The sequence below is a fragment of the Chiloscyllium plagiosum genome, unplaced genomic scaffold, assembly GCF_037043375.1.
Source record: "Chiloscyllium plagiosum isolate Xiang-an unplaced genomic scaffold, Cpla_swu_hap1 HiC_scaffold_4, whole genome shotgun sequence".
Classification (NCBI taxonomy): domain Eukaryota; kingdom Metazoa; phylum Chordata; class Chondrichthyes; order Orectolobiformes; family Hemiscylliidae; genus Chiloscyllium; species Chiloscyllium plagiosum.
Window position 1 is genome coordinate 33,440,766 of NW_028270142.1, and position 17,083 is coordinate 33,457,848.

The 17,083-nt window shown below is 42.7% G+C and overlaps 1 protein-coding gene across 48 annotated transcripts in view; it reads right to left on the reverse strand.

Annotated features, from left to right (window-relative positions):
- The window catches only part of clasp2 (cytoplasmic linker associated protein 2), a 328,546-nt gene that overhangs the window by 175,946 nt on the left and 135,517 nt on the right, over positions 1–17,083 (reverse strand). For all 48 annotated transcript variants that reach the window (XM_087986123.1, XM_087986122.1, XM_087986097.1 and 45 more), the window contains 4 exons: positions 13,729–13,821; positions 9,711–9,856; positions 7,676–7,811; positions 6,126–6,196 (listed from right to left, as the gene is read on the reverse strand). In XM_087986123.1, coding sequence (XP_087842249.1) covers positions 6,126–6,196; positions 7,676–7,811; positions 9,711–9,856; positions 13,729–13,821 — 446 coding nt within the window. The remainder of the gene's footprint in view (positions 1–6,125; positions 6,197–7,675; positions 7,812–9,710; positions 9,857–13,728; positions 13,822–17,083) is intronic.

A 17,083-nucleotide genomic window follows, 5' to 3' on the forward strand; every position in this document is an offset into this window, starting at 1 on the left:
TGAATCCTTAGAAGAGTATAAAGAAAGTAGGAATATACTTAAGAGGGAAATCAAGAGGGCAAAAAGGGGACATGAGATAGCTTTGGCAAATAGAATTAAGGAGAATCCAAAGGGTTTTTACAAATATATTAAGGACAAAAGGGTAACTAGGGAGAGAATAAGGCCCCTCAAAGATCAGCAAGGTAGCCTTTGTGTGGAACCACAGAAAATGTGAGAGATACTAAATGAATATTTTGCATCAGTATTTACTGTGGAAAAGGAATGGAAGATATAGACCGTAAGGAAATAGATGGTGACATCTTGCAAAATGTCCAGATTACAAAGGAGGAAGTGCTGGGTGCCTTGAAATGGTTAAAAGTGGATAAATCCCCAGGACCTGATCAGGTGTAACCGAGAACTCTGTGGGAAGCTAGAGAAGTGATTGCTGGGCCTCTTGCTGAGATATTTGTTTCATCGATAATCACAGGTGAGGTGCCGGAAGATTGGAGGTTGGCAAACATGTTGCCACTGTTTAAGAAGGGTGGTAAAGACAAGCCAGGGAACTATAGACTGGTGAGCCTGACCTCAGTGGTGGGCAAGTTGTTGGAGGGAATCCTGAGGGACAGGATGTACATGAATTTGGAAAGGCAAGGACTGATTAGGGATAGTCAACATGGCTTTGTGCATGGGAAATCATGTCTCACATACTTGATTGAGTTTTTTGAAGAAGTAACAAAGAAGATTGATGAGAGCAGAGCAGAAGATGTGATCTATATGGACTTCAGTAAGGCGTTCGACAAGGTTCCCCATAGGAGACTGATTAGTAAGGTTAGATCTCACGGAATACAGGGAGAACTAGCGATTTGGATACAGAACTGGCTCAAAGGCAGAAGACAGAGGGTGGTGATGGAGGGTTGTTTTTCAGACTGGAGGCCTGTGACTAGTGGAGTGCCACAAGGATTGGTACTGGGCCCTCTACTTTTTGTCATTTACATAAATGATTTGGATGCGAGCATAAGAGGTACAGTTAGTAAGTTTGCAGATGACACCAAAATTGGAGGTGTAGTGGACAGCGAAGAAGGTTACCTCAGATTACAACAGGATCTGGACCAGATGGGCCAATGGGCTGAGAGGTGAGAGATGGAGTTTAATTCAGATAAATGCGAGGTGCTGCATTTTGGGAAAGCAAATCTTAGCAGAACTTATACACCTAATGGTAAGGTCCTAGGGAGTGTTGCTGAATAAAGAGACCTTGAAGTGCAGGTTCATAGCTCCTTGAAAGTAGAGTTGCAGGTAGAAGGATATTGAAGAAGGCGTTTGGTATGCTTTCCTTTATTGGTCAGAGTATTGAGTACAGGTGTTGGGAGGTCATGTTGCAGCTGTACAGGACATTGGTTAGGCCACTGTTGGAATATTGCGTGCAATTCTGGTCTCCTTCCTATCGGAAAGATGTTGTGAAACTTGAAAGGGTTCAGAAAAGATTTACAAGGATATTGCCAGGGTTGGAGGATCTGAGCTACAGGGAGAGGCTGAACAGGCTGGGGCTGTTTTCCCTGGAGCGTCGGAGGCTGAGGGGGTGACCTTATAGAAGTTTAGAAAATTATGAGGGGCATGGATAGAATAAATAGACAAAGTCTTTTCCCTGGAGTCGGGGAGTCCAGAACTAGAGGGCATAGGTTTAGTGTGAGAGGGGAAAGATACAAAAGAGACCTAAAGGGCAACTTTTTCACGCAGAGGGTGGTATGTGTATGGAATGAGCTGCCAGAGGATGTGGTGGAGGCTGGTACAATTGCAACATTTAAGAGGCATTTGGATGGGTATATGAATAGGAAGGGTTTGGAGGGATATGGGCTGGATGCTGGCAGGTGGGACTAGACTGGGTTGGGATATCTGGTCGGCATGGATGGGTTGGACCGAAGGGTCTGTTTCCATGCTGTACATCTCTATAACTCTAATCGGATCAAAAGGGTTCTGTTCAATGTTAGACAATGTCTTTCTATAATTTATTGTATTATCAATATTGTGTAAGTTTGTTGTCAGACAGAACTGACCAAGAATGAAAGAGACAGTCCTAAAACCCTATCGTCCAATGAAATCTCTCAGTCAAACAGCTTTCATTGGAATTGCAGTGTCCCAAAAGGGTTTTCTCCCATTGTGAAGACAGTAATGATCTGCACAAACAGTAAAATCAGCTGGCTACGCGAGGACTGCACCATCCTTCTGAGCCAATCTGGTTTATTGATTCCTATATCAGTGACTATAATATCTAAAGCAGCAGCAAATTAGCTCTAGCACTCTTTTCACTAAATGCGAAGTGTGAACAACAAAAAGCACTTTTATAATCTAAATTTTTAACTCAAACTTCATTTAACGATTAAAACTATGCAAAAAACTGAAAAAATAAACTTATAGCACCACTTCTCTTGTTTACAATTTTATTTTGTTTTGCCATAGATAAATTCTGGGGATCTCAGTTCCAAAATGATTGGAAGAAAATTTCAAGCTAATCCAAGTGATGAGGATAATTAATGATGCATTCCCCCAAAGGAAGGGAAGCATTACAATACCACACACAAATCAATCACAGAACAGGCCTCAGAATCAGTGAAAGTGCGCTCCACTACCAATCCAGTGGGACATTCCAATACATGCCACAGGGTACATCCTCAATTTCATTGCACAATGTTTCCACATAAGGGGAAGAGGGGATGCTATGTGACAACCTGGATGATAGCCACTAAGCTTCTCAAATGATGTTACAATGAGGAGTGTGAGGAAGAGTACAGAAATATCACTGCATTTCCCCAAGATCCCAAGGGCAGGGAAGAGATGACTCACTTTCATTTGTTTTGCTCAGGAATAAGGAGTCTAAATAGCCATCAGTAGCTCAGTTGCAAACCTTATCTATTATGCGTGTGCCCACATCTGCCAGCCTCCATCTGAAAATGCATCAATGGCCATATCTCTATCATCTAAAGTACAAAGGAAGTTGACCTATATCTCACGGGCTGAAAAGAGATGATTGCCCTGAAAACACAGACTTCATGCTTACACATAACTCACTAAAGCTATTATAAGCAATACACTGACAGGTCATTGTTAGGTATGAGCAGAATTTTAAATGAATCTTTCACCTCTGTATTCACAAAGGAAAGGGACAATGTGGATATAGCAAGCCAAGAGGAGCATTATGAGATACTGGACAAAATAGTCATAACGGAAGATCCTAAACTCTTTTGAAAAGTACCTGAATCCGATCCTGAAGTGCTGTAAGTCATATGGCTATGGGCCGAATGCAGGAAGATGGGATTAGAAAGGCCGTTTGTGTGCATTTGGGTGGGGATGGACTAAATAGGCTGAGTGGCCCCCTTCTGTGCTGCATCATTTCTATGGTTCTAGGTCCATGAGTGGACAATCTCCTTGTCATGTCACTTACATGAAGTCCAGTAGACAGTGCATGTTCAGTCACGTTGCACATGCAAGTCCATAAATTTACAATTTGAACATCAATGTCATAAGTGTGCCCATAAAAAAATAATTTATCACTGTGCACACCATGCCTTGGCACAAACCTGACTTCAGCTGAAAGAGGAGGCAGACTGCTGACAACAATGTCCCACTGCATGTGCTGACTGTGGCAGATGTCTTCTAGTGGTCATGGCCTTAAGAGCATTGACCTATTGGGCGCCTCCTTGGCCTCAACTGTTGAAGGTCCTGGATTCATCAGCAGATACGACGAAGAGCACCCACTGACCCAGGGAGTCCCTGGAGAAGAATCCCTTTCCGTCTCAGTCAATCCCAGAAAAGCTGTTACTCCTCCCCCCTCTCAGTCTTTAATGGTGCCTCTAGAATTACCATCACTTTAGCCAGTGGGATACTGAGCCAGTGGATAGAGCTTCAGGCAAGGTTTCATGCATTTGGGTCATGCAATAAACTTTGCTCTCCATGACAGTCACCCAATTTTTCGAGGACGAAGCCATGTGTTCACATCAGTAGAATGCAAGACTTGGATGGTCTTTTCTACCATCCACACAAGATTCTGCATATTTCCTGGCACCGCTGTCAGATCTTAGCTAACCTGCGTCTGCTACTTGTCACCTAGGATCCAGCACTGCACATGGGCAGGGACCTCACACAGCTGTGGAAGCTGGGAGTTTGAACACAGACCTGCATAATCGCATTCTGGATGTCTGATTACTTCATCATTAAGGGACTGAAACTCCAACTGATTGACAAATGCAGTTGGCTGTTTTCAGGGAACTTTAATGTCCATATGAATGCAGTTAATTACCCCATGTATTGGCAGGTTCCTCATGATGATTCCTCACCGAATTGCTCTTGCAGCCTAGCTATCAGCACTTGTTTGTGTCAAATGAGTTTGTTGGCCTTTGTGAACAGGTCATTAGTCACCTCATCCTTGCATCTATGTGCTGCAGCTCAAGAAGTCTCATGTGGAGCCCTCTTGGGATGAAGCCCAGGAATGAGATGCTGGCTAAATAATTTAGGGCTCTAGTAACTGTAAGGGTAACTGGCATGGGACTCTTTCCAAAGCCATGGGGCTACAGGTTTTGTTGAAAGAGAGCACATGTATCAATAACTAACACCCATTGACATATGAAGATAGAGGAGCCACTTTCTGTACATGCACTGATGGACCAATGTTCTCCGAAATGACTGTGATTGAATTCCTCCTGACTTCAGTTACCCTTGGGTGGTGTCAGCTGCTGGCCTTGTGACCTCTTGTTGTGTGACCAAGACCGTCTCCTGGCGAACTCTCTCCTTCACCATCTGCAGTGGCATAGGTTAGGACGGTGAGCCCCATAAGGAATTCACAAAGTAAATTGAGTGGAGAAGGCATGTAAAGATATAACTACCTCTATTTATATGGTCTTCATTATATGGTCTTCCTTCAGTAGCTACCCCTGGTGAGAATGCATGACATTCTATGGGCCAAACTCTGAATCCCTGCTAACTCACGAAACCTGATATTTTGGGAGCTCACACTTTCTTTGCCACCATTTCAATGGACACATACAGAAACCCTGCAACCATCTATGTCCACGAACCTGTGTCATCCTCAAGCTTCCTCCCATCTCTTTTCAGCCTCCCATTAGCCTGGTCCTTACTACAAACATCCTGGAGCTTCCAATAATCACCCTTGACCATGAGCCATTGACCCTTGACCCTCAACCCTTGTCCCTCACCTTTGGTCTGTCTGCAGTCTTCTTTGAACCTTTCTTCAGCATCCATTACTTGGAAAAGTATACTTAAGCTTTTCCTCAAAAGCCGCTGACCTGCCCCCATCTCCAGGTGCACATGCCATGACTTAAGCTTGATATCCCTTTCCCTGCTGTTGACCCACCATGTGTGACATGGTTGTCTCTCTTGGACACAGAGGATAAGGCCTCTGCAACAAGAGACTTGTCCTGTATGCCAGACACAGGACTGACCCACTTCAGACACCTCCTACCATCCCTTCCCTCAAATGCCAGGGAGTTGCAGTAGTACCCCTTTTGAGGTTCCAACAACTGATATCATCCTTCTGCTAGCAAATCTGCAGCACCATTTCAAGATCTCACCAGTACTATCATTTTCTTCTCAATTCATCTTCCTGACTGCTACTGGACCATCTGCTTTCCTTCCCTTCACCTTCGAGTAATACAAAGATATACCTCATCTTGAAACTATTGAAGAATCTCACCAGTGGCATACCATATCTGATTTGTTGGGAAACTGGAGACACCAGCTTTTGATGCACTGCTGACTTACCTTGAAGATCGAACTCCATTTAGTTAATGCATATTTATGGAGTGCAAATGCACAGTCAATTGGTTTCTGCCAGTAGGTGGTGAGATGTCCACTCTTTCCATGATATGCAGCCAACTGAACTTCCCTCAGCTAACTCTACTATTCAACTCATTTTCGACACTAATGTAATTAAATCCCCTCACCCACTTGGCTTTCAGCTCTTCTCGGCCCCTTTATTCACATCTCCTTAAATATTGACATTTGAAACTTACTGAAAATGGGCATTATAAAAGTTGCTATTCTCAATTTTGTCTTGACTTCAACCAACTACACAATCTAGAAAAACAAACAATCTTCAGTAAAAACAAAAGATGAAAAGCAATACAGTGTTGTCTTACCGCCTCACAGCCACTGACTTTGAAGTACAATTGCTAGTTATTAAGGGAATCAACCTTGGAACGTGAGTGTGCTGCATGAAGAAAATAATAAGTTAATATTATTTCAATCAAGTTTAGTTGTTTCTATTAAGATGTATCTCTATGTAACACTTTCATACACTTTTAGTCCTGAAAAGTAACCAGTCTACCTCAGATTATATAAGGGTAAGGTCACTCAAAACAGTTGCGCAATAGTAAAGTTAGTTGTTTCACACTGTGAAACATTAACAATATAAGTGATGTTTACCACTAACAGAATACTATAATCAAGGCAAAAAGATATTCTGTATAGTATACAAATGACACATGTGGTGTATGAATCTGCAATGCGATGTGTCACTAGATATGAAGGTCATATATCCCAAAGACTGAATGACTGTATCAACCAGCATGCCCCTTCGGATGTTCGCCACAGGCAAGACACTGACCATAACCAAACAACTTGTGCTTGAAAAACACAAAAAATATCCAACATTAGGTGTGATTCTACAATTGAAGAACATTTGCTAAATAATCCCAAATGCTTAATAATTATGCTGACAACCAATTTAAGACAATCAGTTGGGCTGACAGTGTCGCACATCTGTGTGTACTGGAAGCTAATTACATCGGACTCTTCTTCGTTGACAGAAATAACATGCACACACTCTGCATTTGCTTCAACTTCATATAAAGGTTACAGCTATTCTCTGGTTCATTTCACAGGTCAGAGTTAACATGCCTGATTTAAATTTAAACAAAACTTGGCAGTTAACTGTCAGTTATCATCTGGTTGGTGCATTCTCCATAGCAACAGCTCCACCAATCAGTGCTGACTTTCAACAAATCAGCACTCTCTACTCATACACTATAAAATGATGTTCCTATAAGAAATAAGAACAGGACTGCTTCATCATTAAATAGGACCATAGCTGATTAGACATTCCTCGCATTAACTTTTACTTTCCTGCCTTTCCCCTGTAACCTTTGATTCCCCTACTGATAAAGAAGCTATCTATCTCAGGTTAAATATACACAAGGTCCCTGCTCCCACAGCTCTTTATGGGAAGGAGTTCCAAAGACTCTCAACCCTCTGGGAGAAGACATTTCTCCTCATCTCAGTCTTAAATTGGCACCCCTTTATTCTGAGATACTGCTCTCTGGTCTCCTGGTGATGTCCTGCAAATGTTCTGATTAGTACACACTTAACATTAATCAAATTCTGTATGACCAACTAACTATGTTTTCATAATAGTACATGCTTCAAAGAAAATCTGGCAGTGAAGGACAACTTAAAAATATCGTATTGTCCTGCTGGTGAAATCCGTCAGTAATGAATCTCAGACATTCCTGAGGATAGGTGAAGCTAACATATGAAACAGGAATCATTTAAGTCAATATTGTTCATAAATAGTGCAAAAGGACCTCAGTAATTCCTCCTCACCATGCACAATGAACGAATAAGAATGAAAAACGACTGAAGAATCGCTAAGGCAAGTTTGAAGAAAAGACGCATAACACAATGTACTCACACGGATGATGCACCTAATTGCTGCTACTCCAGATGTTGCCATAACTTTTGCACAGTTTGGGACGAGGTTAAACAACGTAGGCACAATGGCTTCAGCACTATGATCAAATTTGTTGCCTAAATGTGTTGACAGATGGCTGTGTAACAGAATTCCAACAAATGCATTTTGATTAATTCAAAGGCAACATTATTTCCTGTTAAATATATCTGCAAGAAAGGAATAATCATAGAATCATAGAATCCCTACAATGTGGAAACAGGCCATTCAACCCAACAAGTATCCCACTCAAAGAGTAACCCACCCAGACCCATTTCTCCACCCTATTACTCCACATTTCTCCTGAATGATGCACCTAGCCTACACATCCCTGACACTATGGGCAATTTAGCATGGTCAATTCACCTAACTTGCATGTCTTTGGACTGTGGGAGGAAACCGGAGGACCCAGAGCAGACCCACGCAGACACAGGAGTATGTGCAAACTCCACATTGACAGTCACCCCAGGATGGAATCAAACCCGGGTCCCTGGCGCTGTGAAGCAGCAGTGCTAACCACTGAGCCACCATGATGCCCTAACGATTGAGTTTGAACAGCTTGAATAAACAAAAGTAACTCAATTTCTGACTGACCTGCACAACTGAATTTTCTTTATCCTAAAAATAATTCCCTTCTTGTGAAATTAACATTTCAGTCACAACATTTCTTAATGGCAAATACAGGCAGATGAAATTTTAAAATTAAAAAAAGTTAAATACTCAAATAACTGGTAGTGATTTATATAATTAAATTACAATTAATAAATTCTATAAATTAACATGTTCCTTTGTATGTATTTTGAAAATCAAATTACTCATCTTTTTAAAAAGAGCTATTTAGGCAACTTTATATCCGTCACTGATTTAGACAACTGGATTTCCCAAGCAAGGGTTCTACTAAATATGCTTAATTTTAAAGTTAGTCGATCAAAACGCAAGCACTCTATTCAAAGGTGTTTACATATTAAATGTCAAAGGCATTTACGTACTAAATGAATGAGTCCTTCCCTGTGATAAACCTATTTTACATAAATCAAACCTCTTCTCTCTTATGCTGGAAACATTTCATTTTTCAACTGGTTAAATACAAACAAATTCGACAAGTATTAAACTATTTCAAAATCACATCACTGCAGTGAGCCAGAATTTGCTGTAGCATCCGCCTATAGTCTGGTTGCATTGTGGTCACTGGACTAGGTACCCAGAACCCCAGGCTAATGTCCTGGAGACATGGGTTTGAATCCGATCACAGTAGATGGTGAAATCTGACTTCAATTTAAAAAAAGGTTGACTTGTCATCACATCCTTCCACACAAAACAAATGCCGACAAGGTTGCCAAATATTTAGGGCTCTTTTGAACAAAACAACCAATACTTCAATAACGAGATTTTAGTCCTATGGTTTAAATAGGATGGATAGAAAAGGAAGGTGAAGTAAAGGAGGATTTAAGGTTAAATCAGATAATGAAAGAGAAATAAAGTTTAAGGAAGACTGAATTGAGAGTGTAAGAAGCAACAGTATGTTTTTCTATGCAGCTACTTTGAAATTACCTCCTAAAAAATCAAAACCTAATGGAATAAGTTTCCTCACATATGACAGTTAACATTTGGACCAGAAAGACTAACTGATACTCATTAACACATCACATTGTGAAAAGATACTTACACTTGTAAAAAGAAATACTGATTTGCTGGGGTGAGTTGGTAGAATTACAGCCACTGGCCTTGCCATATTTTGAGAGACTACTCAAACTCCAAAAACTGCTGTTTTACAGTTCTTAATTGTCACAAAGGTAATTTGGGTTTCTTCAAATAAATGTTTGCATTTGTAATGCAGGCATGGTAAAGAAAGCTCAACAGATTAGACCGGTGAGGATGTTTCTGAAATAATTTTGTATCCAGTAGATAACAGAATTTCACAGCATTTTCTTATTGTAACAATTCAAAGATTCTTTAAAATATATACAACAGGTTAAAGTGAACTTCCAACAATACTTACGCCACAGTAATGCAAGCTTCCCTGACTACTTGTGAGCGGAGATCTCGAGCAGACAATTTAAAAGCTCCTTCCAATAATCTTAAGTGTTGAAAAAAACAATCGTATTCTGTAGCTCCAGCAATCAGGAGTGATCGAATTTTCTTGAGCTGGAGAAAAAGGAAAAGTTTTCAATCACCTGTGCACTTGTTTTACTGATGATTTAGTGTGTTTAACAGTTAAGTAGCTGAATTGGACAGATCAAGACAACAACAGAATTAATCCTTGGTTTGACTAAATTAACTGATTATTTTAATCTGTATAGGATGCCACAAAAGGCCCTTGACTTTGAATTACAGTGGGTATTAAAAGTTATACTTCAGAATTAGTCATGCCCCTAGCTATGTTGTTCCAGTACAACACTCGTATCTGTTATGTATGTAGTTGGGAGGATGTTACCCATTTGAGAAAGGGAGATAGGTGACCGGGAAGGAGGAACTAGGAACACAGCATAAAACTGACTGGACCTAATAGCACACATTCCTTGTTCGAGTTTACCCTCCATCTACCTCGGACTCTATTTATGGTTCCAAATATAATAACATCTAACCTGCAAAGTGGAAAACTGCCTGGTATGCCTTGTCCACAAAAACAGTGCAAATCCAACCTAGCCAGTCTATTCTTTAAAATCACCAAAATGAGAGAGGGGTTCTGAACAGTTCGATCAAGCAGCACTTGTTCAATAACAACTTGGGTAACAACCATCAGTTTAGGCTCCACCAAAGCCAATCATCTCCTGACAGCATACAGTCATAGAGGTGTACAGCATGGAAACAGACCCTTCGGTCCAACTCATTCATGCCAACCAGATGTCCTAACCTAATCTAGTCCCATTTGTCAGCACTTGAGCTATATCCCTCTAAACCCTTCCTATTCATATACCCATCTAGATGCCTTTTAAATGCTCCACCGCTTCCTCTGGCAGCTCATTCCATACACGCATCACCCTGTGTGTGGAAATGTTGCTCCTTAGATCCCTTTTATATCTTTCCCCTCTCACCCTAAATCTATGCCCTCTAGTTCTGGACTCACCCACCCCAGGGAAAAGATTTTGTCTATTTATCCTATCCACGCTCCTCATGATTTTATAAACCTCTACAAGGTCACCCCTCAGCCTCCGACGCCCCAGCCTGTTCAGCCTCTCCCTATAGCTCAAATCCTCCAACCCTGGCAACATACTTGGAAATCTTTTCTGAACCCTTTCAAGTTTCACGACATCCTTCCGATAGGAAGGAGACCAGAACTGCACGCTATATTCCAAACGTGGCCTAATCAATGTCCTGTACAGCCGCACCAAGACCTCCCAACTCCTATATTCAGTGCACTGACCAATAAAGGAAAGCAGACCAATCACCTTCTTCACTATCCTATCTACCTGTGACTCTACTTTCAAGGAACGATGAACCTGCACTCCAAGGTCGCTTTGTTCAGCAATACCCCTCAGGACCTTACCATTAAGTATATAAGTCCTCTCTGATTTGCTTTTCCAAAATGCAATATGTTTCATTTATCCAAATTAAACTCCATCTGCCAATCCTCATGACAGCATTATAGAGTCACAGAGGTGTGCAGCACAGAAACAGACCCTTCGGTCTACCCCGACCAAATATCCCAACCCAATCTCGTCCCACCTGCCAGCACCTGGCCCATATCCCTCCAAACCCTTCCGAGTCACATACCCATCCAGATGCCTTTTAAATGTTGCAAATGTACTAGCCTCCACCACTTCCTCTGGCAGCTCATTCCATACACGTACCACCCTCCGTGTGAAAACGTTGCCCCTTAGGTCTCTTTTATATCGTTACCCTCTCACCGTAAACCTATGCTCTCTAGTTCTGGACTCCCCCACCCCAGGGAAAAGACCTTGTCTGTTTACCCTATTCATGCCCCTCATGATTTTATTAAACCTCTATGAGGTCACCCCTCAGCCTCTGATGCCCAGGGAAAACAGCCCCAGTCTATTCAACCTCTCCCAATAGCTCAAATCCTCCTGCCAACATTCTTGTAAATCTTTTCTGAACCCTGTCAAGTTTCACAACATCCTTCTGACAGGAAGGAGACAAGAATTGCACCCAATATTCCAAAAGGGGCCTCACCAGCGTCCTGCACAGCCGCAATATGATCTCCAAACTCCTGTACTCAATACTCTGACCCATGAAGGAAAGCGTATCAAATGCCTTCTTCACTATCCTACCTACCTGTGACTCTATTTTCAAGGGGCTATGAACCTGCACTCTAAGGTCTCTTTATTTAGCAACACCCCCCAGCACCTTACTATTAAGTGTATAGGTCCTGCTAAGATTTGCTTTTCCAAAATGTAGCACCTCGCGTTTATCTAAATTAAACCCCATCTGCCACTTCTCAGTCCATTAGCCCACCTGATCAAAATCCCGTTGTAATCAGAGGTAAGCTTCTTCATTGTCCATTACACCTCAAAGGTTGGTGTCATCTGCAAACTTACTAACTATACCTCTTATGCTCACATCCAAATCATTTATTTAATGATGAAAAGTCGTGGACCCAGCACCGATCCTTGTGGCACTCCACTGGTCACAGGCCTCCAGTCTGAAAAACACCCCTCCACCACCACCCTCTGTCTTCAACCTTTCAGCCAGTTCCGTATCTAAATGGCTAGTTCTCCCTGGATTCCATGAAATCTAATCTTGCTAACCTGATTCAAAAGTGACCAAAACAGCTGAACTGCTAAACAGTGGGATGAGAGTGACTACCCTTGACATCAAGACAGCATTTAACTCAGTATGGCATCAAGGTACCTTAGCAAAATTGGAGTCAATTGCAATCAGGAAGAAATCCTGCCACCAAGCACAGAGGAAGATTCTAGTTGTTGCAAACCAACATCAAGGCTTGAGCTCCAAAGTGGCAAGAAGCGTTTACAGATCAAGCACCAAGCAATGAACATTTTCAGCAAGATAGATTCTAACCAACTTTCTTTAATATTCATTGGCATTACTATCAATATTTTAAAACAAATTTCTCAAGAGATCCATGTAACACTGGCTAGTCAGTATTTATTGCCAAAACCTAAATGGTCTTGTAAAGTTGGTGCTGAGTTACCATCTTGAATGATTCCAGGTCCCGAACGAATCCCTTACAGTCAACTTCTCGAGGTAACCAAAAACTAAATTTGATCAATAATATAAATAATGTGACTTCAAGAGCAGGACAGAGGTGAGAAATTATGTTCCTTAACCAGTCCCTCCAGTGCTATTCCACATAATCAAGTCAGTAGTGTGATTGAATACTTTCGCTTGGCCAAATGATTGCAGCACCAACAACATTCAAGAGATTTGACACCATCCAGAAAAGCCTGTTTGATTGGAACTACATCCACATTTGGCAATCATATCCACCACCAGTGCACCAACATCATGCATGACAGGAATTCACATAAGCTCCTTAGAGCTTAGTACCATCCTTCGGACCTCCCAAATCAGTGACTTCTGCCATCTCGGATAAAAGGTAGCAGATATTTGGGACCACTACCGCCTGCACATCCTCTCCAAGTCACACATCATCTTGTCTTGGAACTATATCTTCGCTTCTTCACTGTCACTTGGTCAAGGTCCTGGAACTCCCTCCTAACCGGACTGTGAGTGTTCCTATATCCCATGACTTATAGTGGCTCAAGGCAGCAGCACCTTTTCAAGAGCAACTGGAGTCAGCAATAAAAAGATGCTTATATACCATGAGTAAATAAAAACAATGACATTAAAGTGCCCAAGTGATTAAATTTCAGTCTGACAATTCTGAGATCACAGTCAAATCATGCTTGCTTAAGGCAAACAATAAGCCACAAAGATGAACAGTGTTGTGAAATCCCACAGATGAAGTCAGCTAGTCTATCCAGAAGTTGTCTTTAATACAATCAATATTTCCATCATGACCTTTAACAGTGTGCAAGAAAACATTTTTGCATGTCAGTATAAAAACTATCCTACACACATGCACTGACATAACTTACTGCATTGGCTCGCTGATCCCAGTCATGCTTATCATCAGACAGTATTTCTCTTATTTTGTTCAGTGTTTCTTCAAGTTCTCTATTGGAAAAAATCTGAAACATATGTCGAAAAGGGAAAACATTTCAGAAAAAGCATCATGTTTACTGAGAGATTTCTCACAAAAAATACATTAACTTGCATCAAAACAATTGGTAACAATTGCACTGCTGACCATAACAAAATTACTTACTCCAAATATTAAATTTTAACAAGTGAACACCCCAGAATTCGGCTCAGAGAAATGCCCTTACAATTCACTCAATGTCTCTCAAGACAGATTTGCTATAGAAGGCAGCAGCTATGACAATATAAGACAACTTAGATTATATCAAAATACATACTATGATTTCAAGATACAAAGGAACCTCGATTATCAGAATATCAATTACCTGAATATCGAATTGTCCGAAGGGGATCTCAAGGTCCCGGCAGAAACATTATGTCAAAGAGCTGTTTCAACCCTTATCACGTCTTTTATTTACAATGATTACAAATGATCTCGGCTCACTGAAATGCTGCCGGGAACAGTCCTGGAAAGTCCAGGCACCATCTCCAAAGGACTGACCCCCTGCCCTCTCTCTCTCTCTCTCTCTCTCCCCCCCAACCCCACACTTTCCCTGGAGATCTACATAGGGACGAACCCTAACCCCCCTCCCCCACAGATAATCTCTTCAACATTGTCCTGTACTGGCAGAGGTGGAACCGGTCAAAACAGTTGTGTGTGCGCGCGCGCGCGCGCGCTGTTTGGAGACTTACCCCACAAAGGCAGCAGCAGTCTTACTGTTGGTGTACAGTCTGGCTGCCCCAGCAGTGGGGGCAGACGAGGGGGCGCAGGTCAGACGGGGGTGGGGATAGACTGGGGTGAGGGGTTGGGGGAGTGGGGTTGGGGGCGGGCAGGGGCGGATGGAGGGTGGTGTTGGGGGAGAGTGGAGGGAGCGAATGGGGGCACGGTGTTGATATGGGTTATGGGCGGGTTCGATTGGACGGGGTTCGGGGCGGGCAAGGGCATGGGGTGGGAGTGGATGGGGATGCGGTGTTAGATGGGGTTGGGGGCGGGCAGGCGGTGTGGGCAGGATCTCAAGTGCAGTGTGCTTTTGCCTCATCTCCTGAACGGGGAGCGGACTTCACATAAAACTCTGAGCCCCAGAGGAAATCAATTAACCGAATAATCAATTATCTGAATGAAAGAGTGCCCGCCCATCTTGTTCGGATAATTGAGGTTCCTCTGTATTTGGAGGACTTTGAGTTCAAAGTTAACTTATGAATAGAGTGCCTGTAGCTAGAGTCAAGAGTGTGGTGCTGGAAATGCACAGCAGGTCAGGCAGCATCTGAGGAGCAGGAGAATTGACATTTCGGGCAAAAGCTCTTCATCAGGAATGAGGCTGTTAGCTGAGGGGGTGGAGAGATAAACGTGAGGGGGGTGGGGCTGTGGGGGAAGGTGGCTGAGAATGTGATAGGTAGATGGAGGTGGGGGTAATGGTGATAGGTCAGAGAGGAGGGTGGAGCGGATAGGTGGGAAGGAAGAAGGACAGTACAGGACAGGTTATGAGGACGGAGCCAAGTTGGAAGGTTGGAACTGGGAAAAGGAAGGGGCAGGGGAAATGAGGAAACTGGTGAAATCCACATTGATGCCATGGAGTTGGAGGGTCCCAAGACGGAAGATGAGGCATTGTTCCTCCAGGTGTCGGGTGGTTAGGGTGTGGGGATGGAGGTAGCCCAGGACCTGCATGTCCTTGGCGGAGTGGGAGGGGGAGTTGAAGTGTTCGGCTACGGGGCAGTGGGGTTGGTTGGTGCAGATGTACTGGAGATGTTCTCTGAAACGCTCTGCGAGTAGGCATCCTGTCTCCCCAATGTAGAGGAGACCGATCGGGAGTAACAGATACAGTAAATGACAAATGTGGAAGTACAAGTAATTCGATAGATGTGGAAGGCTCCTTTGGAGCCTTGGACAGAGGTAAGGGGGGAGGTGTGGGTGCAGGGTTTGCAATTTTGGCGCAGATTTTGCAATTCCTACAGTGGCAGGGGAAGGTGCCAGGAGGGGAGGGTAGGTTGGTGGGAGGCGTGGACCTGACAAGGAGTCACACAGGGAATGGTCTGAATGGAAAGTGGATAGCGAAGGGGAGGGAAATATATCTCTGGTGGTGGGGTCTATTTGTAGGATGCGGAAATGGCGGAGGATGATGCAATGTATACGGAGGTTGGTGGGGTGGAAGGTGAGGACTGGGGGGGGGGGGGGGTTTGTCCTTGTTGCGGTTGGAGGGGGCGGGGTTCGAGGGTGGAGGTATGTGACGTGGATGAGATGCTCGAGAGGGCATCGTCAACCATGTGAGGGGGGAATTTGCAGTCTTTAGAGGAGGAGGCCATCTGGTGTATTCTGTGGTGGAATTGGTCCTCATGGGAGCACTTGCGGCAGAGGCGGAGGAATTGGGAATAAGGAATAGCAAGTTTACAGGAGGCAGAGTGGGAGGAGGTGTAGTGCAGGTAGCTGTGGGAGTCGATGGGTTTGTAGAAGATGAGAAATCCAAAAAGAAGATGAAATGACAAATCAATATGGTGATGTGAGCAGAGGCAAGTGAAGTGTCACAGGAGAAATCAAAAAATGTAAAAATAGCACATCGGTGAATCAGGTTCATGGAAATGTGGTAACAGAGCAGAGTGAATATTTTGAGTCCAGTGACCGTTCTTCAGTTGTGTAATTGTGGTGGTTCATGGACTTTCAGAAGATGTTTGATATAATAACACATTATAAACTTATGAGAAATGTTACAGCTTATGGAATAAGAAGATCAGTTCTGAAGAAGGGTCACTGGACCCAAAATGTTAACGTTGCTTTCTCTCCACAGATGCTGCCAGACCTGCTTATTTCCTCCAGCAATTTCCATTTGTGTTTCAGATTTCCAGCACCCACAATTCTGTGTTTTAGTTTCTTAGAGTTTGGTCCTTTCTTTGTGAAATAATTGGACAGCTGACCACTGCTATTTATGCATTTCAAGTAGATTTCTGCATTCTCCAGCATCTATATTAAAACTGCAATAAAAATTCAGTCTTTTTACATTTACATGTTTTGCAGAGTATGTACTATATAATGCGAACTTATATCATACTGTAACCCTCAATGAGTACTGCTGCTGAATCCCTTTTAAGAATTTCTTCCAATTTTGTTTAAGAAAAATGCTATATGCACCACTTCACCAAAGGCAAGGGTTTCTACACTAAGATACTGGATTTTTAAAGATTATTCATTCATGAGGGGATCACTGGTTAGGCCTGCATTTCTTGTCTATCCCTAGTTTCCCACATGGCAGTTAAGAGTCA